The sequence below is a fragment of the Chiroxiphia lanceolata genome, chromosome 2, assembly GCF_009829145.1.
Source record: "Chiroxiphia lanceolata isolate bChiLan1 chromosome 2, bChiLan1.pri, whole genome shotgun sequence".
NCBI lineage: Eukaryota > Metazoa > Chordata > Aves > Passeriformes > Pipridae > Chiroxiphia > Chiroxiphia lanceolata.
The window spans coordinates 3560507-3588342 of record NC_045638.1 but is presented as its reverse complement, the minus strand read 5'-3'; the positions used below and the strand labels follow the sequence as shown (position 1 = coordinate 3588342).

Below are 27836 nucleotides of genomic sequence, written 5' to 3'. Positions count from 1 at the left end.
GGCTCCCTCTCCAAACTGAAGAGTCTTTTCATCTCCTCATGGAGCAGCTGTTTCATTCTCTCCAACTGCAGTTTTCTCTGTACCTCTTCTTACATCCCCAGGTCTTCCCTGAGACCAGACAGCACAAAGAGCTCAGATGTCAACTCAGCAAAGCTTTATATGGCAGTAGAGTCCTGCAGCCCTGCTGACAGTGCCCAGCATTTTCCTGGGTCTTGGCTGCTGCTCCATGTTGAGATGATGATTTTGGAAGGACATCAACCTGTTGGAGCAAGTCCAGAGGAGGCACCAAGAGGATCCAAGGGATGGAGCAGCTCTGCTGGGAGCAAAGGCTGGGAGAGTTGGGGTTGATCATCCTGGAGAAGAGAAGCTTTGGAGTCACCTGACTGTGGCCTTCCAGGACTTAAAGGAGCCAACCAGAAGGATGGAGAGAGACTATTTCCAAGGCCCTGGAGTGACAGGACAAGGGGGAATGGCTTCAAACTGAAAGATATTAGGGTTGGATTAGGTATTAGGAAGAAATTGTTGGCTGTGAGGGTGGTGAGGCCCTGGCACAGGTTACCCAGAGAAACTGTAGCTGCCCCTGGATCCCTGGAAGTGTCCAAGGCCAGGTTGGACAGGGCTTGGAGCAACCTGTCTAGTGGAAGGTGTCCCTGCCCATGGCAGGGGGTTGGAAATGAATGATCTTTAAGGTCACTTTGAACCCAAACCATTCTATGATTCTATAATTCCATGGCTTTACCTGGCCCCAAAACATTTCCAGGCAGGGTTAAATTAACACTCTTGCAGACAAAGAGCAGATATGACAGAAAACACATTTATTTATCCAGCTGCACAATGGAAATCTCAATCATTTTCACATGCCAGCTGAGGGAGAAGTGACTCACATGGCTTGTGCCTCTCTGCAGTTTTCAGTGCTGAATTTCTCTTTCTCTGAAGACATCCCCGTGCTGAGTGGCAGCAAAGTGTTTGGCAGTGCATAAACATGGAGAAAGACGTGGTTCCTGCCCTGAGGAGCTTAAAATGTGACACGGACAACACTATTCCCACATATAACAATTGACTGAAATATGATCCATCAGACATAAGATCCATTTTAACAAGCAACTGGAATACCAAATATATATATAAAGGGCACAGGGAGGACACAGTGGTGTGTTCTGCTATGTATTTATGGGTTCAGAAGTCTACAGGCACAAAAGGTAGTGGTGGTTTGCTTGAGGGAAGGATTTTAGTTTCTTTGGCGGGGCTGCTCCAGCTGGTGCTTCCTGAACAAAAGTAAGGAAAATTAGGTCAGAACTCAGCAATCCTTCTGTGATTTTACATGTCTGAACATTGGAAATATTGAAATGAATTAATTCCCATGCAACAGAGGAACTTAGATTTAGGAGAGGTAATGTGAAAGAAGTGATGGGTTTTCTGTCCTGTCGAGGCCCCACCAGCATCTGGTTGGTGAAACCCTTGGCAAAGTCCAAATTAGTCCAGGCCAGGTTGGATGGGGCTTGGAGAAGCCTGGTCTAGTGGAAGATGTCTCTGTCTGTGGTAGGGGGGTTGGAATGAGACAATCTTTAAGGTCCTTTCCAACCCAAACTGTTCCATGATTCCATGGATCCCCCCAGTTCTAGAAAGAGCATTTTGCACTTTGTGTCTGTGACAGAGAGGAGGTCCCACCACCCAAGGGAAAATCTGCTGGCAATTCCAACTCTCTTGTAGGCTAAAACAGCTTCTCCCCAGTAAGTGATTGCCTGATCTGTATTTCAGTGGAGAAGAGTCAGCTAGATGAAGAAGAAAACCTAAAAATAAAGATTGAAACCACAGAACTGGAGAGGACTTGGGCAATGCTGGGCGCTCACACCTCTATAGAGGTACCTCCTGTTTGGAATTAAACTTGGTCTAGTTTTGAAGGCAACAAGAAAAAAATTATATTGTGTCATATTTCTGGTCAGGCTTCTCTCCCTGAACCAGTAATTTTCTTTTTAACAGTTCAACTAAATTTGAGAGAAGGCTTCATTTGAGACATGAAGCTCTTAAAAGTTTCAGTGAAATCAGAAGCTGAGTAAGGGAGGAGAGAGAGGAATCCTTATTCCAGATGGAAGAGAAGCTGCAATGAGTCTAAGAGTTAAGTATACTTTTGGATTATTTGGGCACTTAATACTGACCTCTTTATCAATTTTATGTTACTTTAAGAATATTTAGAAGCTCAATTTCTTAATAGTTACCTGAAAACCTGTTCAAGAAATAATGTGTCACAGGGAGCTGTACTAAGACTCTTCTTGCTCCTCAGCCTCTTCATTTCCTTCTCCCTCTTCCTGCTTCTCTTCTTCTTCCTTTTTTAGAGAAAATAGTTGTAGTTACCATAGGGAATTGAAGGAAAAAATAAACTGTCTTGAAATGCAGAGCTCTGCTTTTGCAACTGTTCTCTTTCTAGTAAATGCAATATTCTGTGAGATTAAAAAATAGAATTAGTGTATAGAGCTTTTAATGTACAGGGCTTTTAATCCCCACATTCCAGGGCTTTAGTCTGTGGAGTTAATAGGCAAGTGCTGAAATATAAGAACTCTCTTTTCAGGGAGGTTAGAACACAGCTGCAAATCAAAGCTCAAGAACAAAATGAGAATGTGAAATATGTGTGAATGTGACAAAAAGTTTAGTATTTTTAATGACATGCTTTCTTGGAGCAGTAAACAAGATTCATGGCACAGGAACTGGACTCCTGAATAATCTAAAAATCATTCAGAATCAGATAATACAGCCTTGGGTTTATTGGAAAACTTATTTCTCTATTTTATGTGGAAGAAATGGCACAATTTGAAGACAACAGCCCTTTGCTTCAGTCAGCCAAATGAACAGTTATCTGAAAGCTTGAATTTGTGCAACACAGACAACAACCTGTGTTTATTCTCTTTCAAGAGAAAATGAAGCTTTGGAATGTTGTTCTATTCTGAAAAACAACTGAAAATTGCTTTGTAGGCTCCTCTGCTCCTTCTCTTCCAGCAAAGTCTTGTCCAAAGGCACTCCCATGTGGATAAATAAGCTTTATATCAAAATGTCATCTCTAAGCTGCAAAAGTGATGTGAATTCCTTCCTGGCATAATCAACCTATCAAACAATGTACAATTAGTTTTCAGTCAGGACTGCAGGTCTTACATGAGCAGCTCAGACCTTTGGTTTTCCCCTCAGACACCTCCTGTCTTAATAAGAGTCACATCTGAGTCTCTGAAGTAAAATCCTGCTTAAACATGTGCTTAGAATGGACCTGTTGGAATCAGATTCCTGGTTTAAATCATTATTTCACTGCACTAAGGGATTATCCCTGCAAAACCAGAAAGTTAGTATGAACACCCACACAGGTCAGCTGGATTAGAAGTTCTTGTGCCAAAGGAATATCATTTCTTTTGGCGTTTTCCCCCCAGAGAGGTGCCTTTCATGAGCGCTCTTTGGAACAGGACAAGCAACATCTTTCAGATATCCCCAACTTCTGTTCAAAATTCAAGCCAGTTAACTTTTCCAGGGAAAAAAAAGATCATTTTTCTTACTTATTTTGTGGTGCCAAGGTGCAAATAACCACCTTGATGGCCCTCACTAGCAGCCCTCATGCTTCACCCATGGGCACAGGGGCTTTAGGGTCTAGAAAACTCATCTTATGAGGAGCAGCTGAGGGAGCTGGGGAGGTTTATCTGGAGAAGAGGAGGCTCAGGGGGGACCTCATTGCTCTCCCCAACTCCCTGACAGGAGGGGGCAGGGAGGGGGGGTCAGGCTCTGCTGCCATGTCCCGAGGGAAAGGAGGAGAGGAAATGGCCTCAAACTCCACCAGGGCAGGTTCAGATCAGAGATTAGAAACAATTTTTCCCTGCAGGAGTGGTCAGACCTTGCAATAAGTGTCCCAGGGAGTGGTGGAGTCCCTGTGTCTGGGAGTGTTCCAGAGGTGTCTGGATGTGGCCCTTGGGGACATGGGTTAGGGGTGATTGTGGTGGTGCTGGGGGACGGTGGGACTGGATGAGCTTGAAGGTCTTTTCCAGCCTTGATGATTCTGTGTTTTGGGGATTCCATTTCAGCTACCAGGGGCGCAAGGCACAGCTCTGACACAGATACAGAGATATAGGCATGGACTGCCTTTTGGAAGTGGGAAGGTGTGGATGTGTCCTCTTAATAACTGCAGGTCTTAATAACTGCAGTGGAAAACAGCCTGAAGTAATATTTAGTTTTCCTGGGAACTCTACAACATTCCAGGCCTAAGCTTGCGGTGCTGGGCAAAGCAGAAAAGTGCATAAGGATTTGCACCTGGGTGAGGAAAATATGTCCTTTACAGGCAGAGCTGCCTAAATTGTCAGAATGAACCTTTCACACTCCCAACACTGCAAATATAATCAGTTTGGTGTCACTGATTGTCAGAGTTGCCTTGGGAGTCCTTGGCAAACTTTATTGAAGACTCTGAAAGACAGTTTTTCTTCCATTTACAGTTTTTTAATGATTAAAGGCCTATCTTTGTTCCCAGACAATAAGACTGTGATATGACCAATAATTATCTCTAGCAGAATGTGGTTGATATTTAGTTTCATGAATAAGGATTTACCAACTTCTGAGTGAAGCAACGGGACTGAAAAGGAATTAAATGCACACGAACAAAAGAGGAAAACAAAATGTCCAAGTACACTTACCCCTGTTACTGCGTGTTCTTCCTTGTTTTCCTACACGGGAGATAAAAAAGAAAATGTTAAAAAGACAAATCAAAGACAGAATAGCAAAGGTCATACAGGAAAAAACACAGCAGAAATCAAACACTGAATTTAGGAAAATTATGTGGCATTCAGTGGATTCATTTTGAGACAATGTCCTCCAGATTAACTCACACAGCACATTTAAACTAAGCTTTTATGCAGGAAAAGGGCTATAAAATCATTAAATTGAGCTCCATTTTTCTCAGTTGTTTCAATCAAACCTGCTTCATTGACAAGCAAAGCCTCAGAGCTGAGGTTTTGTTTGCTTGTTCAGGTGGAGTTTTTGTGGGGTTTTTTGGCAATCAGCTGGTCTGCAAAATGCAAGTTAAATCAGAATTGTAGAGAGTCTTATCTATGTTAGTTTTCATCGCTCAGAATCTGGCTTGTGCTTCTGTTAAGTGTTGTAGGCTGGAACAGATGCCTTGGCTGGGGAATAAGGAATAATACAAGCTGGGTTTAGACTGTGCATTGAGCAGAAGTGATGAGAGAGATAAAAGAGAAAAAAATATAAATGTACAGTGAATAGAACTTAATGTCAGACCCTAAGCTGGTTGTTAAGGAAAAGAGCTGATCCTACCCAAAATCCCAAAGAGAAGGGGCAAAAAAATCAGTGGTTGATCCGAGTTTGCATAGAATGAGTTGAGATAAGGGAGGGAGGTGCAGTGCCAAGGTTTATATATGGCCTGGGGAATTGCTGAGGCAGGATACAGACTTGCATTATAGTATGATTTTTAACATGATTCTAAAATAATTCTGCCCTGAAGGGAGCCTAATCTGCGCTGCAAACTGATTTAACTGGGGCACCTCTTAAAAAATATTCTAAGCTCCAGGGTAAAATCTGCAGTGAAAATCAGACAGTAAAAATATAGAAAAATTATTGCCAGCACATTTGGTGACCAGCAGAGCCCTTGCTGCTCCATGTGCAGAGGAGCTCATGGTCTTTTCCTCGAAAAACTCAAAGACAAAGGGATAAACAAAGCAAGGGAAAGGAATACTGCATCCAAACAAAATGGCTCCTCATGTTCCCCATCAGAGAATGGGGATTAGGAATGAAAAAAGGAGATTAGAAGCAAGTTAAACTTGATGAAGTGATTAGGGAAGGAATGTTCAGCAACAGGTTTAAGGTGAAGAAAAGTTTCACAATCTAAAGAAATTTGAGTGCAGTTGTGTCTCAGTGGCCCAGGCTGAGAGCTGTTCCTGTCACTGCTGGATCTGTTTAAGAACTCTGGGCTTCCCAGAGTTTTTGTGTGGATGAGGGACTGGAGCTGCTGGAGCCTGAGGAGTCTCGTGTGAGTTCCATCAAGAACAACCTGCTGCACTGTGCCCTTATTCCTGCCCCTCTCAGGAAGCAGCTGCTGCCTTCAGAGTTTTGTTTTTTCAGAGGGTTGGGGTCTCTCACTGGTTCCCTCAGGGTCACACCAGCCTGAGGCAAAAAGCTGGAGCTTCTGGACTCCTGCAGGTGCCAACAAGGGCAGCAGAAGAGTAGGAGAGAGCTGCAGCCTCCACTGGACCATCACCTGCCATTCCTGCTACCCAGGCACTGGAGGAGCCTCCTGGAACCTGGGAGCCTCCATGGAACCCAACAACTGAGACAGTCCCAGTTCATTTTGTGATCTGTCTTGTGCTCAAAGCCTGAGGTAACTTTACCTCACCAGGACTCTCCTAGAATTTTTCCACAGCACTGGCATTTCTCCTGGGAAGTCACTTGGTTACACCCAGCCTGAAGGAGTAATTTTTGAGATGGTTTGAGACTGGTGCTAAAAAGGGCCAAAATGCCAAGCTTAAATTCCCACTGGTAGATTAATTCAGACACAGAACATGAAACTACCATCTTTCCATTTTTTGATACCACATATGTCCTTTAGGATTTAACATCCAGTGAAGATACTCCAATGGCAACGTGACAACCTTTCAGTGTATTTACCTTCATAAAACCCTAAGGTAACAAAATGTTATTCTAACTTTCTTTTATAGGCATAAAACAAGATGAAGAGACAAAGGGTGGAATTCATTTCGCTGTAGCTGCCTCAGAGTTGTTCTTCTCATCTAAACTTGCCCTCTGTGTGCTGCCTGGAGTGAATGAGGATACCAGAATTCCTACAGAATGAATCATGCCATCCCAACAGAAGTGATAATTGGGATGAACTATAGCAAGGCAGGCAGATGCCACACTGCTGAAAGGATTTGTCCTGGGTGACATGAGAAGTGGGTGGTGGAACAGGGTGAAAAATGCTTTTTGTGCTCTCTCCCCTCCCTGGGAAACTGAAGGAGAATCTATTTTCCCACTTCCAGCTCCAACCCATTCCGTGAGAAGTGGAGCAAGGTGCTGGTTGTGCAGGAGTGCTGCTGCATGATGTCACTGCACACAGCTGCTTGACACATTTGCAGACATGTTCCAGCATTCTGCTCTCATTTGAAAAACATCAGAGCACACTGGCAGCCAGAAGGGCAAGAAACCCAACCCAGCCAGGGATGAACTGCAGTTTTGTGCTGGGCTTCCCTTGAGAACCAAGGAGAAAGGAATTTGGTGGCATTCACGTGTCAGTTGGAATTCACTGAGATGTAAAAGGGCTTGGGTATAATTTAAGGAGGAGTGTCAGTTCCCACTGAGGGCTGTATCTCCTCATCACCATTTTGAAATTATAATGGGACTTCCCAGTTCCTGAGGCTGGCAGGAAACTGTGAAAAGGGGCTTTTCCAGCCCAACAGTGACTGGATCAGTAATTTATAATAAGGGTAATGAAGAAAGGCTTACAGAGAGGTGTTTCCTCTGGAAAAACATTGCAGCTGGATGAAAAAAAAAAAAAAAAGAAGCAAACCCTATTTGTTTTGGTATTTAATGAAAGAGATGATGCATTTGTGACAGATATTCCCCCGGGATTGTCTCATCTCCAAACCACAAAAGAAACTGAGAAGTGTCAGGGCTTGATGCTGCAACAGGCCTGACTCCTTGGGAAGAGTCACCTCACACTTCAGCATCAAAATAAACCCAGCCCTAAATGTCAAAATGAACCCATCCCTAAATGCCAGAATAAACCCACCACTAAATGCCAAGCTGCCCTGCACTTTGAGATGTGCCCATGTGGCTGCAATGTCAGACCATGACCCCACAGAAAGGAAAACACTGCTCTCTGTTTCTCCAGTGCCCAGGGGATCCTCCACAGCCTGGAGAAGCCACTGTCAGATCTGCAACAAACACTAACAAGGAGATTTATGAGCACTGCAGATGCTGGAAATTTTTTCTTCTACCCAGGCAGGACTCAGATGTCGAGTCCTAAATTATTCTCCATAACTAGGGTCTGGTTCCAAATGGCCATCAAAAAAAAAAAAAAAAAAGCAAGCTTATGGTAACAAGTGGCAAAAGGAGGCTGTGAAGTCATTAATCTAGGTTTCATAGCATCCTCATATCAAAGAAAATGCATCCAGAAGACAAGCAGGACCCCTCTGCAATCAGTCTTCCCACCCTCAGGCACATTGGGAGGACCTGTGGACTTGTGTTTCCTGTGCTTAGCACGGGCAAAACCCTCATTCCACAGAGGGAAAGGAAAAATTACCTGTTGATCTTCTGATGGTGCCTGGTCAGATTGAGCCTCTTCAGGAGCCCCTTCGTCTGCCTTGTCTTCTGTGTGGGTCTCAGTTTCCTCCACGGCCTCAGATTTTTCCTCTATGGCCTCAGACTTTTCATCTGTGGCCTCAGATTTTTCCTCTGTGGCCTCAGATTTTTCCTCCGTGGCCTCAGACTTCTCTTCCACAGCATCTGACTTTTCCTCCTTGGCATCAGACTTTTCAGTCTCCTGGCAGCAGAGGAGAAGTCATTGTTACCTTCAGAACACATAATCAGCAATTCATTTCTATCAAATTCTTGACTTTACTATTTTGGGGTGTGTTTTTTTCTAATTTTGTTTCAGCACTCAAATGAAAATCCAACTCTTTTGGGTTCCTGTGGAAGGAACACTTGCTGGATCTGTTGGGGTTAGTGCAGGGAAAGCATGAATTGTGTAGGGAAAACATGAATTCAAGCCCTTCTCAGCACAGCAGATTCTCTAACTTTTCTGTGGAAAATTTAATAGAATAGATGTTCACCCTGATGGCACATTCAGGCTTCAGGGGAAAAAAAGCTTTTTCACCAGCATGAATTCCAATTAAGGGTCATCAAGAAGCTACAGAAAAACAGAAGTAATAGAGGATTTCATATATAATCTCAACTTTCTTGCTGAAAAACATCAAGAAACTGTTCCTACAGCAGTCAGTCAAGTCTATTTATTCCAGCACTGCGACCAAGCACCTCCTAGAAGGCTCTTTATTTGATGTCCTGCTGTACTTTCAGCCAGGAGGCTGAGAAAGGTCACCCTGGCTCACACACTGTGTCAGATAAAAGGAGGCCTGTATGGCCTTGAGTGGAACAGCAGAAACAGGATGAAATGCAACAGCAGGGAGAGCAAAGTCACATTGTTTGGGACAAGCAGTTCTGGGGCAGAGACTAGAAACAGATTTTTCTGTTGCACTTTGGGAGCTTTTTGGTCAATGATCATCAAGGAAGGAGAAGATGGATGTATTTAAATAAGCACAGAATGACTGAGCCATGAGTGGGACAGTGAGAGAGGTAATAGATGTGATGTGATTCTCAGATGTGTCCTCTGGATCTCTCTTTACCATCCCAGTCACTCAGGCTCAAGAAAGAGAAGCTCAGACTGCAACAGGTGCAGAGGGGGCTACAGGAACATCTGAGGGAGGGCAGGGCCTGTCCTATGAAAGGGTGACAAAAAAAGCTTCATTACTTTAATCTACTGAAAGAGATGCTGGGAGGGGATATGACATATCCCAAAATAGATCAGAGTAAACATCAGGGAGGGGTAGGATAAGGAAGAGCTCTGAGGTAGATGAAAAACGAGTACAAATTGGCTCTAAAGAAATATTCTAATCAGCATCGGTGTGAGATTTTGAAAGGGGCTTATAGTAAAGAAGCTGAGGCAAAGGACCTATTTCATTAAAAGGGAATTTGGCCCCTTCTGAGAGGTGTTATCTGCTGTGGTTTCCTCCAGCAACAGAGAACTGGGCTCGGGGAAGGTCTTGTCCTGTGTCATCCTGAGTCCTACGCCCTATGGACAGAGCAGCACATCCCTGATAGGGGACTGGCTCCTTCCTCATCCCTGTGACCAAGCCCTTACAACTCATCCCCATTTGAGTTTTGCTGCTTTTCTACAGTTTCATTTGTTAAAGAAAAGCCTCCAGTAATAAGCCCCTGTCCTTTAAGCTTCACAAGTCCTCCTCCAGTGTCCCCATCACAGATGATTTCCTCAGCCAGTGTTCTTATCCTACAGAACCATGGCATGGGCACAGCTCTCCAGTTTTTATCCCCAGAGCAGGCTGGGGTGAGTGCTGCCCTAGGGATCTTTGTCCCATGACGTGGTGTGGGACATCAGACACGTCCTCCTGCTGACAAGCTCTGCTGGACAGGGACAAAAATGATAGAAAAGAGGTTAGGAATGGATCTTTTTTCCTGAAACTTCATTGTCTGTAAGATTTGGTGCTCTCTTGGCAGTTGTCTCCTGAATTATGGAAAATAAGTTTTACAAGTGAGGAACTTGCAGTGAGAAGAGAGTGGGCACAAGGGCTCCTAAATTCCCCTTCCTCTCCAACTGGAGCAGGAGCCTGATCAAGATTAAAGCTTTAAAAAGCCAAACATTTCTATCCCACACCATTTTCACACTCTGTTACACAGCTGCAGGAATGTTTTTGCCAGCACATGGGGGATGCTCAGGAAGAGGGATGAGCAGCTGGGAGTGAGCAGGAGGAGCTGCAGGAAGGAGGAAGGAGAAAAGACAATTTCTTTTTCTGGCAATATTGTCTCATTTCAAGTCCACATGAAACTGTGGGCTCACTGCACTTGATGCTGGTGGCATTGTTATTAAAAAAAGATCCCCAGAGGCATTTGTTTGGCTTAATGTACCTTTTACTTTCCCCCCAATCGGCCAACAAAATATTTGAAGATTAAAATATGTAGTAACATAAACATATATTGAAATTCTCTTGTGCAACATTATGTTAATACATTATTTTTTTAAGCAAATGATAACTTCTTAGAGATACTGTCTTGGCAGAAGTTCCCGAAATGAAAAGGATGGTGTTAATGAAAACTGAATTCATAGAATCACAGAATGGTTTGGGTGGGAAGGGACCTTAAAGATCATCCAGTTCCAACTTCCCTGCCATGGGCAGGGACACCTTTCTCTAGACCAGGTTGCTCAGAGCCTGGTCTTGAAATCAGTTAAATATTTATTACCAGCATGAATATTAACATTTTAAAATCCATATGCTAAATTTGTTTTGGCAGATACATAAAACACATAAAGACCAAAGAAGGCATTCTAATTAAAACAAACCTACTGTGTAAATCTTCTTCAGATGAATCACATATTTACTCAGCTTATAAGGCAAAAAAAGAGTTGTAGCTGAAAGCACTTAATTTTAGAGCAGCTTGTTGTCAGCCAGAACACACACAGACACACATCCAGAGTTCTTGTTAATTCCATGGAGAACTCTGACATTGGGAATGTCATCGTTCCACTGACTCTCTATGGAAACACAGAATTTGATTTTCAACTAATTCAAAAGGAAGTACCATTTATAAAGACTGGCTGGCAGGGCATTTACACACACTGTAAATTTGTAATTCAAAGAAAACTTAGGAGAAGCCTCCTTCCACTAACAGACTTAAGCTCAAGTATCTATGGATTTTGGGATATCAAGATTCCAGATATTAAGATCAAGAATGATAAGATTAAAGCTTTAATATATTTATATACAATTTAAACATATTTGCCTCAGGTAAATCATTGAGTTCACTGAGTCTCAGACTAAGCATAAAAGTGGCACTGGCTTTAAAAAGAAATGTCCCCAACTTTGGGAGCAGCTGAGACTGACACACCTGACCCCAAACCCACAAACTACATTGATTATAGTTCAAATGTACACACCTCTTGTATTGGGACAGCACTGTTCATGTCACTAACCCAAGATTCAATGGGATCCTTCAGAAATCTATCACTGATTTGAGTGATCTTTCAGCCAGGAATAAATAATTGTTTCCTACTGAAACAATTACAGCTTTTTGTAAGTAAAAGAATACTTAAACAACAGCGTGTAAAGGCTACTTTGTGTTTGCTGCTGATGTGAGAAGGATCTCCTTTACATCTGTGTGTATTCAGAGCTTCTTGACGTGTGTCTCAGAGTCAATGTGCACCTTGGTGACAAGCCTGATGTGTCCCAGACATGCCAGAGCCACTCTGTAAGTGTGGCTCAACTTGCACATGGAGCTGTGGCACCATCCCAGCTCCAACACTGGGCAGTGACTGTTCAGTGTAAACAAGTGGATCTGGTGACCAGTTGTAGCCACACAGCCCAGGGAGGGGTTGGGGCTGCAGAATGAGGATCTACGGGACTGAAATGTGCATTTTGCACTGAGCAGTGGCAATTAGTTGGCAAAGAATTTCACTACAAGTATTTTGTTGGGAAATTATGATTTGTTAGGGAGCCACAAAAGGCTTATTTGGTTCTTTTAGGAAATAGGCTCAAAACAGTCCTGGATCAGGATCCTGTAGGACTGTGCTGTGAAACAGCATCGAGGTCATTAAAGAGCTTCTCTACTCCTGGTGCAATATGAGACAGAGGATGGATGGAAAAAGAAATAAAATGTTTTAAGAGAAGAGTATAAAACATTCATATTAATCTATAAAGACTAATCCCTAGTAAAAATGCCTGGAAAGCAATGTTTACCGACCTGTGGTGATTCCATGCTTTACAGTTTGCTTCTTTTATAAGTATCACCATATTCCAGACAAAAAAATATACAAGTATTTAAGAAGGGATTAGAAGGAAACTCTGTCACATGTGTCATCATCACCATCCCTTCCGCACCTGACTTATTATCCCAGATTTCTGCTGCTGGAAGTCACTGTCACGAGCCATCCATTGTGCTTGTGCTAAGCTGAGGTGACAGCTGAGGGAGGGGGAAGGTTATTTGTGTGACAAAGCACAGCCAACCCCTCATGCAGAGGTGCTGAGAAACACCTCTGCAAGAAATGCTAAAACACTTGCCTGTGTCTCTCTCAACCATGAACAGATTCTAAAAGGGAGATAGCAGAAATTCTGCTTTTTACATGGACTTTTTACAAACACTCCCAGTTATTTCCACTTTCTGGGCTGGAGCCACCACCAAGGAGCAGTTAATCAGTGTAAACCACAATTGCACTAGCAGGAATCTGCCCCAGCAGAATGCACCAAACATATTATTTTCAGCATTTACAAGGTTGTCACGAAGTAGAACTGTAGCAGCCTCTTGCTGTCAGCTGGGAAGAATGAATTCGAAAAAATTATTACTTTGCTTCATAGACATGGTATCTAACTGAGCCTTGCATGAAGGAGCAGATAGTCTATGGAGTGGGAAGATGGGGAAATGCAATTTTCTTTATCTCATTGATTTTCCACATATCTTTTATAATGGTTATAATATGGAGTACCTGCAGTCCTTTAAGCCTTTCATGGCTTTGTGGATGTTAATTAAATGAATTCTCACAAGACCTTTGTGAGGTAGGCGAGTCATTTTTATTTCCCTGGTTGGGAGATGGCACAGCTAAAGCAGAAAGTTTAAATGACTCTCCTTATCACACAGGGACTCGGTGTCAGAGACATTTATAACAACTGGGCTCTCCCCTGGGTGCCTTTTCAGCTCTCAAAGCACTCAGCAAAGGTTCCTTTTCTCTCTGCTTTCACAGCAGAGGATAAACAGGGACATTCACAATGGTGTTTTACTCCAAGTTGCTGCACAGTTGGCAGCAGAGCTGGACCAGAAGGCAGATCTCCTGCTCCAAGGCAGCTCCTCAGCCAGGTCACCACAACGCAGCAGAGTTCTCTCCTCACTCTCCTGATTCATTTCTTTTGTTGAATCACCCACAAAAGGGTGGCAATATTTTATTATCATCTATGATGATCTCAGGAGAAGGGAGCTATAGTGCTCTCTGTTACGAAACTTCTAATTAGAAGAAGACTCTGATAAAAAGAAAACACACTGATGGCTAAAAGAACACACTGAAAAAAAATGTGGGGGAAAAAAAAACCCAACAAAATAACACGTTTTCCTTTTGCCAGAAATATATTAGAACATTGTGAAAATACAGTGGATGGAGAACCATGGGTAGATTTGCCAGGGAGACTTGGTGAAGTCCTGGGTGAGCCTTTATCTCCTCAGCCCCAGCCCTGCTGTTGGGGGACAGGATAAACCCTGTTTGGTGCCCTCAGGGGGAAGGGAAAGTTTCTTGTAACACAACCTAGAAATTGCATCAGGAAATTCTGCATCATTTAAAAGCTGAACATGATAAAATACTGCTTTGTGTCAACAACAACAAAACCATCAGCTGGAGCCATGGTAACAAGCCTGCAGTGAAAGAAGGGAAGAAAGAAGGATTTTCTAGTATTTACTGAACCAGTCACTGTTTTTTCCCCCCCTGACAACACTTTGCTGCACCAGAATCTAAAGTATTGCTTGTGACATGCTGAGTCACTGCCTATGTTCATCTTTTATTAAAATCAAATAAATGATCCCCATGGAAGGACAGCAGTGCATACCTTGGTGCCTGGAGGAGGAGCAAGGCCCAGGAATGAATAAATAATATTTTCTTCCTTTGCAGAGAAAAAGGATTCAAAATCCTAAAAAAAAAAACCCAAACAAAAAAGAAATGAATAAGAGAATTGGCATCAAAAATAAAATAAAAAGCACAGGAGGAAGAGACCAACCCAGGTAAATCTCATATGATGAGAAACGACCATGAATTTGTCTTCTGCCTGCATTATCTAAGCTCCAGGAAGAAAACACAGATAAAGGGAGTTTCATATAGGCATAAATTAATAAATGGGCAAATCTCTCCAGAGACTTACACTTTAATTATATCCCATGGATGTCAGAATCAGATAAAATTAAGTGTCTCATTTTAAATGTGCCTCAGCTGTGCACTCCGAGGCGAAAACTATTCCCACTTCAATGTTAGAATGAAACTTGCTGTGAGTAAGAACATAAACAGGCCCTCAAATAAAAGACAACACTCAACATGATAGCACAGGTGAAATGATGACAAGGAAACTTTATTTTAAAGAAAGGCACCCTGCTTAGAAAATGCAGATGTTTTTCAGACCAACTTAGCAGAGGGCTGTGCTGTTCCCTCTGACATGTTTGCATCAACCAAAATGTCTTGTCCACACGTGAACAGATAAATCCTTATGTTAAATGCCTGCTTTCAGTGCTAATATAAGTGGGAAGATGGGAGGGAGGCCTCCTGTCCTGCCTCTAGAACTTGTAGGGTATTTACTGTTTTCACCTATCAATTAAGGAAGCTCTGCTGTTGCTGTTCTGTTACTGGAAAGCTCAGGACTCACATCTTACACAGGTGAAAATCAATGTGTGTTTAAGATCTCAGCAGAAACTCTGGCCCACAATCACACCAGGTCTAGGGCAGGGGACTGAACCCATCTGCTGAGTCCTGCACTACTGCCTTGACCATGTTATCATCCTTCCTTTAATCCCAAATAACTCCAGAAATAGAAGCCTGTAAAATAATAAGGTGCTTGAGTCCTCTTGAGACTTGTTTGTAAAGCTGGGTTAGACCCCAGTTGTTTTATTGCACCCTTTCAGTGTTCCCAGAGAATAATTCTGGCCAAGAGTAATCCCAGGGAAAAGCTGGAGTGGATGGTTTAGCAGTCACCTTAATGTCAACAAGACTGGACTCAGTGACATTTCAGTCCAGTTTGGAAGAGCTTAACAGACATGATAAACGACAGCCCATTTCACCCATTTGTCTGGGGGACAGATTGGCTTTCACACAGTCACAGCCAGTGGGAACTGCCTGGCTGGGAGAAGCCCTGGAGCACATTTTGTCCTGAGCAGGCAGAAAACCTGCTGCTACCCCAGACCACCCACTGCTCAAAGGATCTGTTTGCTGCTTTCCTATTGCTCTGGGGTTCTTCTTCTCATCTAACCCAGGCAGGGTCTGCAGCCTCACCCATGAACTCAGGAGTAACGCAGCAAACAAGGATATGAAGATTTTCTGCAGATTCCAAGGGCTGGAATTTGACACGGCCATGAAAACACAGGAGACTTGTGTCCTTCACACACCAAAAACTCCTAAAGCAGCCTGAGCACACTGTGGCATGACATGTCAAGAGCTGGGAAACAAGAGAAGACAGGAATAAGGAAAGGCCACGAAGTGGACTTGATATTTTATACATCATTTTGAGGAAAAGCAGCAGATGGCAAGTGTATTAAAAATCACCAGAAACACTCAGCCTTGGAGATAACCAGAGCTGAGGGCTAAAGCAAGAGGTGTGAATGACCAGACAACTCCTTATCAGAAGAAGTTACATCTTCTATCATATCAGATGTTCTTTGGCAGCAGGGAATGTGCAGTGACATCCCCCAGGAAATGTGGCATCTCGTAGTAAATGGAAGGTCACACATTTCCTCACACTGAGGAGGAAGCTGTTATGTATTAGGTAAGGGATAAAGGAATGATTACAGTGATCATGGAATAGTTTTTCTATTGCATATTTGCACTCTTGCTCTCCTAATGCTGACCAAAGCAAACACTGCCAAGGCAGGCAAGTAGGAAAAATGAGCAGTAACAATTTGTTTCAGGTAAGCAATAATATATCTGTATGAGAAGGAATAAACGGTCTAGGAGGAGGGTCGTGGTGTCATTTGTCAAGTGGACATCAGTGGAAAGTTCTTCCCCACATACCTGGTAGGACAGCAGGTCAGAGAGCACAGAGAAGGCATGGAAAAACCATCCTTGGAGTCTTTTTGAATTGTGGTGGTCAAAGCCCCAGGCAACACCAGCTGACTTTAAGGTCCCTTCCAACCCAAAGCAATCTGTGATCCTATCGTTCAGGTAACTGCTACAGCCAAACATATGGAAATACAGGAACCTCTGGAGGCAAGGTAGTCCAGCCTGCTATCAGAGCAGGACAACTTTAAAGATCATCCAGTTCCAACCCCCTGCCATGGGCAAGGACACCTTCCACTAGCCCAGGTTGCTCCAAGTCCCATCAAACTTGGCCTTGGACACTTCCAGGGATGGGGCAGCCACAGCTTCTCTGGGCAAACTGGGCCAGGGCCTCACCACTCTCACAGGGAAGAATTTTTTCCTGATATCTAACTAAACCTACTCTTTCAGTTTGAAGCCATTCTCCCTTTTCCTGTCACTCCAGGCCCTTGCAAATAGTTCTCTCCATCTTCTTGGAGCTCCTTCAGGTCCTGGAAGGCCACAATCAGGTCACCCCAAAGCTTCTCCTCTCCAGGCTGAACAATCCCAGCTCTCCCAGCCTTTCCTCCCAGCAGAGCTGCTCCAGCCCTGGGATCCTCTTGGGGCCTGCTCTGGACTCTCTCCAGCAGCTCCATGTCCTTGCTGTGCTGTTCCCCGGGGCTGGAGCAGCTCTGCAGGGGGGTCTCACCTGTGGGGGCAGAGGGACAGAATCCCCCCCTGTCCTGCTGCCCATGGTGTTTTGGATGCAGCCCAGTTTGGTTTCTGGGCTGCAGGTGCACGCTGCAGCATCAAATAAAAGTCTAATAATCCAGAGATTTTTTTAAAAGTATGTTCATGGGAACTTTTTACTACAGCTTTCAGTTTACGGAGAATAGCCAAGATCTCAGCTCACAAAGAAAAGCAGAAGTTTACATTCCATTTCTTTCCTAGTTTTCTGAAGTTTTTTTGTTAAGCAAAAGCAAAGACAAGAGCAACAGAGTGCTCAATATATTTAGCAAGTGACACAGATGCAGACTCTGTCTAGACATGAGCAAAGAAGCAGCTTAAGAAAAAGATCAAATAAGGACATATTTGCCAACACTGATGGATTAGGATGGATACTTGAAATTGGTGCTGTAGCCAGGCATACAAAATGAATCCGTTTGTAATCTATTTCTTCAAGTGGCAGTACCAAAAATCTGAGAGAAAAATAAGATTTGAGCTATTTATAAGACAGTCTTAAGCTTCTCTGACCTCAAGGAAAAGCTGCTCCTACTCGATGTACCTTCATGAAAATGCATCCCTAGGAAACCCCCATTTTACAGAACAAGTTGGGAAGTTGTCTTCCAGAGCATCCATAAAATATCAGCAAGAAAAGCAGATTAGCAGCAGGACTGCATTCTCTTGCTCATTATGTCACTCTATTCCAGGATGAAAAAGAAGACTCCTCCCCAGTATCCCCTCTGTCCTCACCACCACCACTCCCAAAATGTCACTGAAGTGCAGGAGAGGACATTGGAGAAGGTCTCAAAGGACCATTTCTCCGAGGCAAGAACCTATTGCCTGGCAAGTGTTTCCCTGATCCATTGGTAAAGACCTTTAATGAGATAATTAGTCAATCCCCTGAAAACTGCTTATTTTCTGACGTCTGACTTCAACTTTCTTTGCTGCATTTTTTCCTCATACATCTTGTCCCACCTCTAGTGGGAGTGGAGCAGGAGATATTTTACAAAATCCTGGAAGCATGGGATAATTCACGTGGGAATAAACCCCAGGAGACCATCTAGTCCAACCTCCTGCTCGAAGCAGGGCCAATGCTGAATTCACACCAATAATATTTGAAGGTGAATATCTCTCTCCAAATATTTCTCTTTCTCAGGGTGAGGGAGGAAAAGAGTGAGCTCAGAAAGAAGAATGAGCAAAAATGAAATGTATCAGACTTGACCCACAAAAAGAGTCCTACCTGGGAATGAAGAAAGAAAAAATCAGCAGGAAGAGAAAGCTGAGAAAATGAAAGAGAAAATATCCTATGCAAAAAAAAAAAAAGAGATGGGAAGAGTTTGACATGTCAAGCACAGCAAAATGAAGATATAATAGAGGATATGATTCCCATTTACAAACACGAATTTACAAATTCTCAACCAGCCACATCATCCCACGTCACACCCACTGTGCAGCTCCCCTGAGGCACCTTCCCCTGGGCAACAGGGACAGGCTCATGAGCTGATATGGCTCTCATTACCTTATTTATTTGGAAATAATGATGCCATGAATCAGTCTCTGTTATGCACCCACTGGGATCATTAGCTATGAGCTTTGGGAGCTGGGTACATTAGAATTCTGGAGAGTTCTAGGCTAATTGTAATTTTGATTTAGTTTTTTAAATCAGTAGCTGCAGTTCCTTCCCCCATGGAGGTGTCTTTGCAAAAAGACTGTTTCTTCACTTAAGTTTATTTCAAGATGTAGATTATTTGGCTTCCTGAAATAGCTTCAGACATGGAATAAAAACTTTGTATTTACTATTTACTGGTAAGGCTGACCAGCTGCAGCACTTTATAAGGCAATTACTCTTTAATTCCCTGTATAAACTCTCCAGGGAACGCCAGAAATATTTATTGCACATTGGCTGCCACAAACCCCAGAGTAAGATATATCAAATTATAATTTTCCTTGGTGCAGATTGAGTGCTGAAATGCACAGGAACTCCAACACCCCAAGTTCTCCTTTAAGAGTCCTGTGAGAAAATGGGGGGAAAAACTGCACTCCAACATTTGTACTACCAACTTTTGTTCTGGGAGCACTGAAATTAATTCTGAAAACTTAGTGGAATGTAAATCCCTGCCCTCCCAGTACAACCTTGCAGTAGTTCACACTGGATTTGTGCAGTAACTTAAAACTGGGCTCACTATGTGGGCTGCATTTCAGGGTGCTTTACAGGTTCATTCCAGTGATCATATCACAGCACTTTCCAGACTTTGTATTTCCACCCAGACTGTGAGGAAAACAAGGCCTCAGATTATCTCCTTTGATTCACAGTCCTAATATTCAGGCTGGCACAGTCCTATCTATCTGTGATTTGAACAAACTGTCTCAAGAGAAAGAAGCTGTTACAAGCACATATGAAAATACAGAAGTATCTGATGGGTCTGTTATGAAGAGATGGATGTTAATTGAATAAGCAATATAATTTCAACAATTCAAACCACATACTAAAATTATTCCAGCACAAAATCATTCCTATTTATTTGCATGATATAATGGAAAGGAAAGATTCCTGGTCACAGCCTCTGGTACCTCAGATGTCAACTTGACAGCCCAGATGAGTCTGTGTCAAACAAACAAAATATTAGCACTTCCCATGCAAAATTAATTTAACGTTTTCCCTCCATGTGTACTCTGCTTTTGAAAACAAATAATCTTTCGGGTTGTTTTTTTTTTTTTTGCTTTTCTCTGCTTAAAAAGTGCTTCCTAATGATTGTTCTTTCACGGTGAATCTCAAATTGTCTTAAGGAGTTTGCTTGGCACTTCCTACTAATGGAAAAGAGTCACTTCCTGTGGAAGACAACTCTCTGAAGGTATTTAAACATCCAAATAGGTTCTTACCCCGCAGTACCGCTCCTCGTTGAAGATCTGTGGAGGGAGGGGAATTCCATTTTGAGGCTTTTTTTCACCTGGGACATTCTCTCTCATCCATTTCCTGTTGTCCTCATCCCCTGCTATGTCCATCTGCTGAAAGTCAATCTTGTTGGCCTCCAAAAAGCCCACGACTTCTTGCTGCTTCTTTTTTATCTGGGTAGGAAAGAGGAAAAACAGCATTCCTTCTTTAAAAAGAAAATTGTTGTTACAAGAAGAACTCATGTGAGTATGTCAAGTTTACAGAATCCCTGGATCATTTAGGTTGGGAAAGACTCCAAGGTCAGGTCCAACCTTTGGCCAATCACCACTTTGTCAGCTAGACTGGAGCACTGACATGTCCAGTCATTCCTTGGACACCTCCAGGGATGGGAGCTCCACTACCTCCCTGGGCAACCCCGTCCAAGGCCTGACCACCCTTTCAGTGAAGAAATTCTTCCTGTAAGTTAGAAATTCTTGAAGGTGGATGCACTACTCCAGCAGCCCTCACACTTTTCAGCACCCAGAGCGCTGCCATCCACCCCCAGCTCCTTTCTTTCCTCCCTGGAAGCACTGATACCTCCATCTAGGGAATGAGGCTCAGCAGGAAGCCTCCCACCCTGCTCCCAGACCCATGAGCGTGGTGTACAGATGCCTAAGCTAATCCTGCCTGAAGTCAGCACAGGTCTGAGAAGGTACATATTCTCCTCAACATGTAAGAGCCTCCTTTTTCCTGCTAATTACATTTGACATTTAGCTCTCCATGAGCCACGTTTCTCTCTGTCCCTGTTCTTTAAAGCTGAGGGATAATTAAATATCACAGAATCGGAACCATGGAACCAACAGGGTTGGAAGGGACCTCTGGAGATACAGACCTCTGGAGACCCCTGCCAAGGCAGGGTCACCTGGAGCAGGTGACACAGGAACGTGTCCAGGTGGGTTTGGAATGTCTCCAGAGAGGGAGACTCCACTCTCTCCCTGGGCAGCTGTTCCAGTGCTCTTCACCCCCCATGGAAAGAAGATTTTCCTCATGTTGAGGTGGAACTTGTGTTTCAGTTTATGGCCATTATTGATATATAACATATAAATATGAGTGAAAGCTCAAGAAAATCCAGTACAGCTCAACTCCTGGGCTTCAGTATTTCCCACATTACAGAATGACATTGAAGTTGGACCAGGAATAACATGTTAGATACAATTAAAACGTATTAGACATAGTTTCTGTGACACCTAAAAATCCTTCCTGGCCCTTATTCCCTTTGAATAGTTCTGTACAGACCTAGAACGCAGGCATCAAGCCTATATCCCATTCCTTTACTCTGAAGACGTAATACTCAGTATAATTCCCTAATAAGGAATGCTACTCCTAAGCAACACTTGAAGATCTTGCCATCTGACTTAGCCAGAATGATGCATCAAGGTAATTCTGACACATGAGCCATCTTGTGATTTGAAACCATGTCTTCCACACATCAGACATCTGAACACCTGAATTTAAATGACACCAAGCTGGTGTAAATCAGTCCAAGACAGGAAATGAAATGAGAAATAAATCATGGATTATGTGTTTCTATAATCTAATAAAAGAGAAGAGCTGAAGCAGAGTGATAGCCTGTTATCCTGGAAGAATTTATTTGCATGAATAAGAATAAAATTTCCCGGATTATTTGAGTTGGAAAGAACCCACAAGGATCACTTAGTCCAACTCTTAAATATAAATGGCCCATATGGGGGTTAAACCCACATCCCTGGTGTTATTATCACCATGTTTTAACCAGCTGAGCTAATCTCAGGGTCAAGCTTTCCTGTGTAAATAAAAAAAGTATCTATGCTTGCTTGTAACAAATAACAAGAATAAAATGGTGTACATTTTTATGACAACAATAGAGATTTATGGTGAGGTGAAAAAAGCACATCACTTTGAATGGAACCACTAAACCAAAGTGGTCAAAACCCATAGAAGCTGACAGAGCACAAAGGTGCTCATTTGTATTCTTATTTTAACTTTTCAAACAGAGATAATTTTATTAATGGCTACTTATCATTTATTTGCAGAATATGTTCAGGTGGCAGAAAGGATTTTTTGGAGGAAGTGGGGGAATAATTGTATCAATGGTTAATAAAATCTGCACAGGTCAGTACCAGGAGTTTCATCACATGCTCTGACAGGCAGTGAACTCAAGTGCTGTCAGCTGCAATTCCAGTGTCAGCTTGTCCCCTTGGACACAGGCACTGCAGTGGATACTGCTCCTGGAATAGCTGCACATGGATAGTGCCTCTGAGGAGATAAGGGAAACAGAGCTGTAGATTCTGTGCCCCCCTGCTTATGGCTGGAGATATAACTTTTAAACCAGGCATAGCAATTCTTCTTCAGCTTGAGGTTCAAATACACAGGAGGTTCAGGCAGTGCCAGGTCTGAAAGCAAAAATCAGGCAAGGGCTGTGTAAAGAATTAATGCTGAGGTAAAACAGTAAATCACATGGAATTATGCTGCATAAGGAAAAGGCAAGATGTTTCTTACTATGACAATAACAATAAACCAAGTAGAAGCTGTGCTGTGGCTTAAGGCTCACCATTGCCAGGGTTTAGTCAGAGCAAAGACCTGGGACACACACTAAGTGTAAAAGTACAAAGCAAACCTTTGCTGGGGGTGGCACAAAGCACTGGGCAACCAAAAGAATGTCTCCAGCAATCAGCACTCAGAGGGGGGAATGGGGGATGTAACAATTCAGAGGACAAGCAAAGATTTTCCCAGAACGGATGAGATGGCAGGAGCTTGTTTGTGTCCTCACTTGTGTCTGATGGCATGGGAAGAATTCAAATTGCTTGGGCATAGATTACTTGGAAAGTGGTGGTGAGCAGGATATTCTTTCATCGATGCCATTTTCGCTTTCAGCAAAGCTTAAGTTCCACCATCGCTGGCTGCTGGTCCATTAAAATAATAAAACACTGTTTTAAATTGCTTCTGTCTAGCTAGAGGGTAAGAGTTGGCCAGAGGAATTGTGGATGTCCCATCACTGGAAGTGTTCAAGGCCAGGTTGGAGGAGGCTCTGAGCAACCTGGGCTAGTGGAAGGTGTCACTGTCTATGGCAGGGGTTAGAATGAGATGAGCTTTAATGTCCCTTCCAACTCAAATCATTCCATAGCTCTGTGAAAATCTACAGATAATATTGTGTTCACCTGATGCATAATGAATATTATCATCTATATCCTCACAATCCAGTGCATTCCTGTTGATCAGCTACTCGTGGCAGAAGCAAATAGTCAACAATTTGTAGCAAGAGGAACAGTTTGAAGCCATTCTCCCTTGTCCTGTCACTCCAGGCCCTTGGAAATAGTCTCTTTCCATCTTTCTTGTAGCTTCTTCAGGTCCTGCAAGGCCACAATCAGGTCACCCCAAAGCTTCTCTTCTCCAGGCTCAACAATCCCAGCTCTCCCAGCCTTTCCTCCCAGCAGAGCTGCTCCAGCCCTGGGATCCTCTTGGTGCCTCCTCTGGACTCTCTCCAGCAGCTCCATGTCCTTGCTGTGCTGTTCCCCGGGGCTGGAGCAGCTCTGCAGGGGGGTCTCACCTGAGGGGGCAGAGGGACAGAATCCCCCCTCACCTCCTGCCGAAGGTGCTTTTGATACAGGTTTGGAGGGGGGGAAAGTTCATAAAATATCACCAAAATCACTGGGAATAAAGGATTTTGGAGGTTCCCCAACCATGAGCAGTAGTAAGCGAGACTTTGGAAGACCTGAACCCTCTTTCTCCCATGATTTAGAACCTTGCAGGATATTCCCAATTCCTAAACACCTCTGTGACTAGCAACAAAATTATTTTACTTTTTTACTACTTTCTCCAAGCCAAGCATTTAGTGCTTTTTAGAGCTATAAATAAGCTCTCCACGTAATGAATAGTTCAATATCAGCTAAGTTTGGAGGAGAAAGATAATAAAACTGAAGATATTTAAAATAAATTGCTGAATCCTCGATGGGGAAAATGCAGATTAGCTCTAGAGCTGCAGTGAATTAGATCATTCAAGCATCTGATCCAGAGCACCACAATGTCACTGGGTTCACCGCAGTCACTTTTACAAAGCATTTATTAACATTTAAAGAAGTAACAAAGAGTAGTATGACCGTGTACATAGAATAGAAACATTTTTCATTCTTTACCAATGATCTGATTTATGCCAGAGGAAGCTGGATCCATCCTATTTGAAATTCAAAATCAACACCACACATTTGATGGAGATCAGGCACTTTGAAGAGATCACCAGTGCTCCTAGGACAGTTTAAACTTCCAATTTAAACTCTTTAGGGATTAAATTAATTCTTCTCGGGAAAAGCTGTACAAGGCTGATACAAAATTTAATTTTAATAGGATTTTAGTGACACATTGAATTTTAGGCTGACTCCTTGCATGAGTGAATTTTATTTGATGTAGATTATAACTCATTAAAGGTTCATTGAAAGGATCCCTCCCATCCATGTTCATCAGTAAATGGGGAAAACTGCTCCAGCTGAACACTTGGCATTGCAATTCTGAACCAGTAATGGGAACACATGCTACCTTCTGAGATTGCTACGCTACACACACCCCCAGCACAGCAGAAAGGAGGAAATACAGAGGCACATTGCCATGGGAAGATTCCACACTCTTCTCCTGGAGTCTCCAAAGGAGACCAAAACAGGTTGAACAGGGGCAAAAATGCTGTCCATGCACAGCGTGTGGCGAATTATAAAGCTCCTTAAGCAGCAAGCGAACTATTCCAAATTACCAAACCTGAAGTTTCCAACCTCCTCTTCTTTTCTTGTTTGTTTTTTTTTTTTCCCCTTACATTTCATTATAAAAAGGAGGAATGCTAAATGCCAGTAGTAAATTTAGAGTGTCAGGCTTAGTGGGAGAACTGCAAACCTCCTCGGTGGTATTCCAACTGGAATTTTGGTGAACGACCCCTGGTTCATTTTCTAGAGATGATGGTCCCATGAACAGGGGGTGTTTTTTGGAGCTTTTCCACTCTGGAAGCTTCTTGAAGAAATGGAGCTGGTGTCAGGGAGATAGAGATGTAGTTCCAGCTCTGTGCAAACACCAGCCAGTTTGTTTAGCCATGTCACTGGCAGGGAGTGAGTGCCAGAGGAAAACTGAAATCTGAGCTCATCTGGGAACTGGATAAAAAAGGAAACAGTCCTTTCCCGGTTCCCACCTCCCACGGACTTCCAACCTCCCCACTATTCACATGCCCTTCCCTTCAGCTGATACACTCTGCTGACAGCTACAGCAGATCTCAATGCTAAAAATCATCAGTATAACGTTTCAAGAGACGCACACCCCAGAAAAAAATCCCAAAAGACAAACTACCAAACAAACCAAAAAACTCCCCAAACCCAGGGAAAGGGAGGGGGGCGAGGAAGAAATTTTTCTGCATAACTTTATTCAGCTCCAGGCTCTTTCTCAGCCAGAGTTTCCCTTTTGCAGGAGGAGTGTCCTAAAGCCTCTTTTAAAAACAAATACATCATTTTGTACTGCAGACAATCTGCCTTCACTTCTGTGCAAATACAATATCCACTTTGTCCTTCTTCAGTAAATATATACTTCATATACTTTTCCAAACATAATAAATCTATTAAATGACAGATAATTTAGATGTAAATGTCATAACTGTGGCAAAAGCTCTCATGTAAGCCAGACTGCACTACCAGGAATTCTCTACATCTCGAGCAGCTTTCAAGAATAAGGTGGTCAGTGTACAATAAAAATAAGGTTTATTACTGTTAAAATTCCAGTGGGTTTTTTTTTCTCAAATGCAAGCTCTGTCCTGGCACCTTCTGGGCTAATTCCCCACCCTGATCCCAGCAGTAAGAGGATGTTAAAGGAGTCACCTACCGCTGTAGACCCTGAAGATGTGGCCACAAAGACTTTGATCACCATGTTGGCAGTGATGGAAGTGAACCAGCAGAGCCTGCTATCCACAAGTCACCACGATCCCAAGAGGAATTCGGCAGCTCCTGGGCTAACCCGGGTCCTAAATGGATGCCCCCTCCCCCTGGCAATCCAGCAGCTTTGCCCTCTCCTCGGGGTCCCGGGTTTTCCCACTCCATTGGCTCTCAGGTATTTTGGGACGAGGATTGGTCCGTAAGAGGAGCCGTAGCAAGGGGTTTGCACCTGCCCCCGGCCTTATTGCATTAGATTGACAGGGTGGCAGCCCAAAAAAGGCAAGGGAGAGTAGTGCACCAATGAGACAGGGCTGGAGAAATATTTGGGAGAGGGGGAAGGGACAAGTGAGAAGGGACAGGGAGCTGGGGGCAATCACAAAGCCATCGGGTTGCATGGGCACTGTCGCTGCTGTCGCCTGCACAAAAGAGCTTGTGCCCTTTCCTTGATCACAACCAGGCTTTGGAGTTGTAACTGGAAAATTTAGATTATAGAAAGGGAAGGAATAAGGAGAGGGCAAGGGGAGCATAGATGCAGAAGTAATTACAGCAGAGAGCACATTGAAATAAGCCTTGGTTATGAACACTCAGCTTTAAAGAATTCAGCTCATCGTCCTCACTGCAGGCTCAGGGATTTCCCTCCCTGATACTGAGGGGGGTGATTTGGCTGACTCCATGCACCCAGAACCTGCAGTTGCCTTTTCTCCCTCTTTTTGCATCACCAGTGAAAATTTCCAGGGCACAAGGTGAAAGAAGAGGTTCAGAATACTTTGGAAACGGCCCCACCTCCCCATTCTACTCTCATTATCCAGGATGCTCTTTTACCATCTGGTTGTCACCTTCTGACCCAGAGATGGCCACAATTCACTGGCTGCCTGCACATATTTGCTCAAGGAGGTCTCTGAGCATGAGAGGTATTTTAAGAATGTTAAATGATAACAGACTACTTTCAAATTTTGAGGGCAAAGTTTGTTTCTGCTCTAAGTGAGCAATGTGAGCTCAGTAAAGCTGTCCCTACGCCAGAGGTGAAACTGGCCTAGGTTTTGAAAGGGGCTTACACACATTTCATATGTTAGAATTGAATACAGCAGTATCCTGAAAACACTCACAATGGAATATAACACTTTATTTCTAGGATTGATTTGGTAGGACCAAATGCACTACTAAATAGCAATAAAGCAAATAGTAAATATGCTATTGAAAGGAATTTTTCTGTCTGTGAAAACCCTTCTGTGAGGCTGGAAATGCAGTACTCCATGTATGGAACTGGGATCCTGAAAACACTCACTGAAAACTAAAAATAAAACTATGGATAGTTTACACTATGTGGCTCACCATCTGTCATTTCTTTTTACTTTTGAGAGACAACAGGAGGTCCAGCAAAAAGCCTATTAAAAGCAGGTATTTTCAGAGCATTTTCCTGTAAAACAACAACAGAAAAAAAATCCACATAAGTGAAAAAACATAAATTACAGCCAAAAGTTATTTTTCATCCTTGTTTCCCAGGAGATTTTGGATGTGAGTATAGCCTAGGACACGATGGGCCATTTGGAATTTAACATTTTCAAATTATTTGTTTATTAGTGGTCTGAAGAAGTGCAATCAAAGGATGCAGGGGTCATTGGCATCAAAGCATGATGATAAACCTTGTGATAAGGACGCTAATAATTTCACAGAATCACAAATTATGCTGAGTTGGAAGGGACCCACAAGGTCATCGAGTCCAACTCTTAGCCCTGCACAGGACCATTCCCAAGAATCACACCCTGTGCCTGAAAGTGTTGTCCAAACATTTCTTGAGCTCTGT

The 27836-nt window shown here is 43.2% G+C and overlaps 1 protein-coding gene across 5 annotated transcripts; it reads right to left on the bottom strand.

The window, feature by feature from the left end:
- Positions 1–798: 798 nt before the first annotated feature.
- On the bottom strand, positions 799–27449 carry LOC116782099 (SH3 domain-binding glutamic acid-rich-like protein). Of its 5 annotated transcripts, XM_032678224.1 has the most exons (8): positions 25983–26160; positions 20108–20293; positions 14340–14420; positions 8408–8509; positions 8270–8365; positions 4656–4685; positions 2217–2324; positions 799–1265 (listed from the first exon to the last, which is right to left on the bottom strand). In XM_032678224.1, the coding sequence occupies exons 1-7, from the start codon at positions 26025–26027 to the stop codon at positions 2259–2261; spliced, it is 606 nt and encodes a 201-aa protein (XP_032534115.1). In that variant the 5' UTR covers positions 26028–26160; the 3' UTR covers positions 799–1265; positions 2217–2258. The 5 variants fall into 5 exon arrangements, with proteins under 5 accessions (XP_032534115.1, XP_032534114.1, XP_032534112.1 ...); XM_032678223.1 differs by lacking the exon at positions 25983–26160 and adding an exon at positions 27365–27449 and having other exon boundaries at positions 8270–8509; XM_032678221.1 differs by lacking the exon at positions 25983–26160 and adding an exon at positions 27365–27389 and having other exon boundaries at positions 8270–8509; positions 20108–20325.
- Between the last annotated feature and the right edge of the window lie 387 nt (positions 27450–27836).

Excerpts from the sequence above, each read along its gene's own strand:
- LOC116782099 (XM_032678220.1), bottom strand. The coding sequence starts at position 26,027 with ATGGTGATCAAAGTCTTTGTGGCCACATCTTCAGGGTCTACAGCG. Across the intron at positions 20,294-25,982 it reads CATCTTCAGGGTCTACAGCG|ATAAAAAAGAAGCAGCAAGA; the intron begins GTAGGTGACTCC and ends TTTCCTACCCAG. Across the intron at positions 14,421-20,107 it reads ACGAGGAGCGGTACTGCGGG|GATTTTGAATCCTTTTTCTC; the intron begins GTAAGAACCTAT and ends TTTTTTTTTTAG.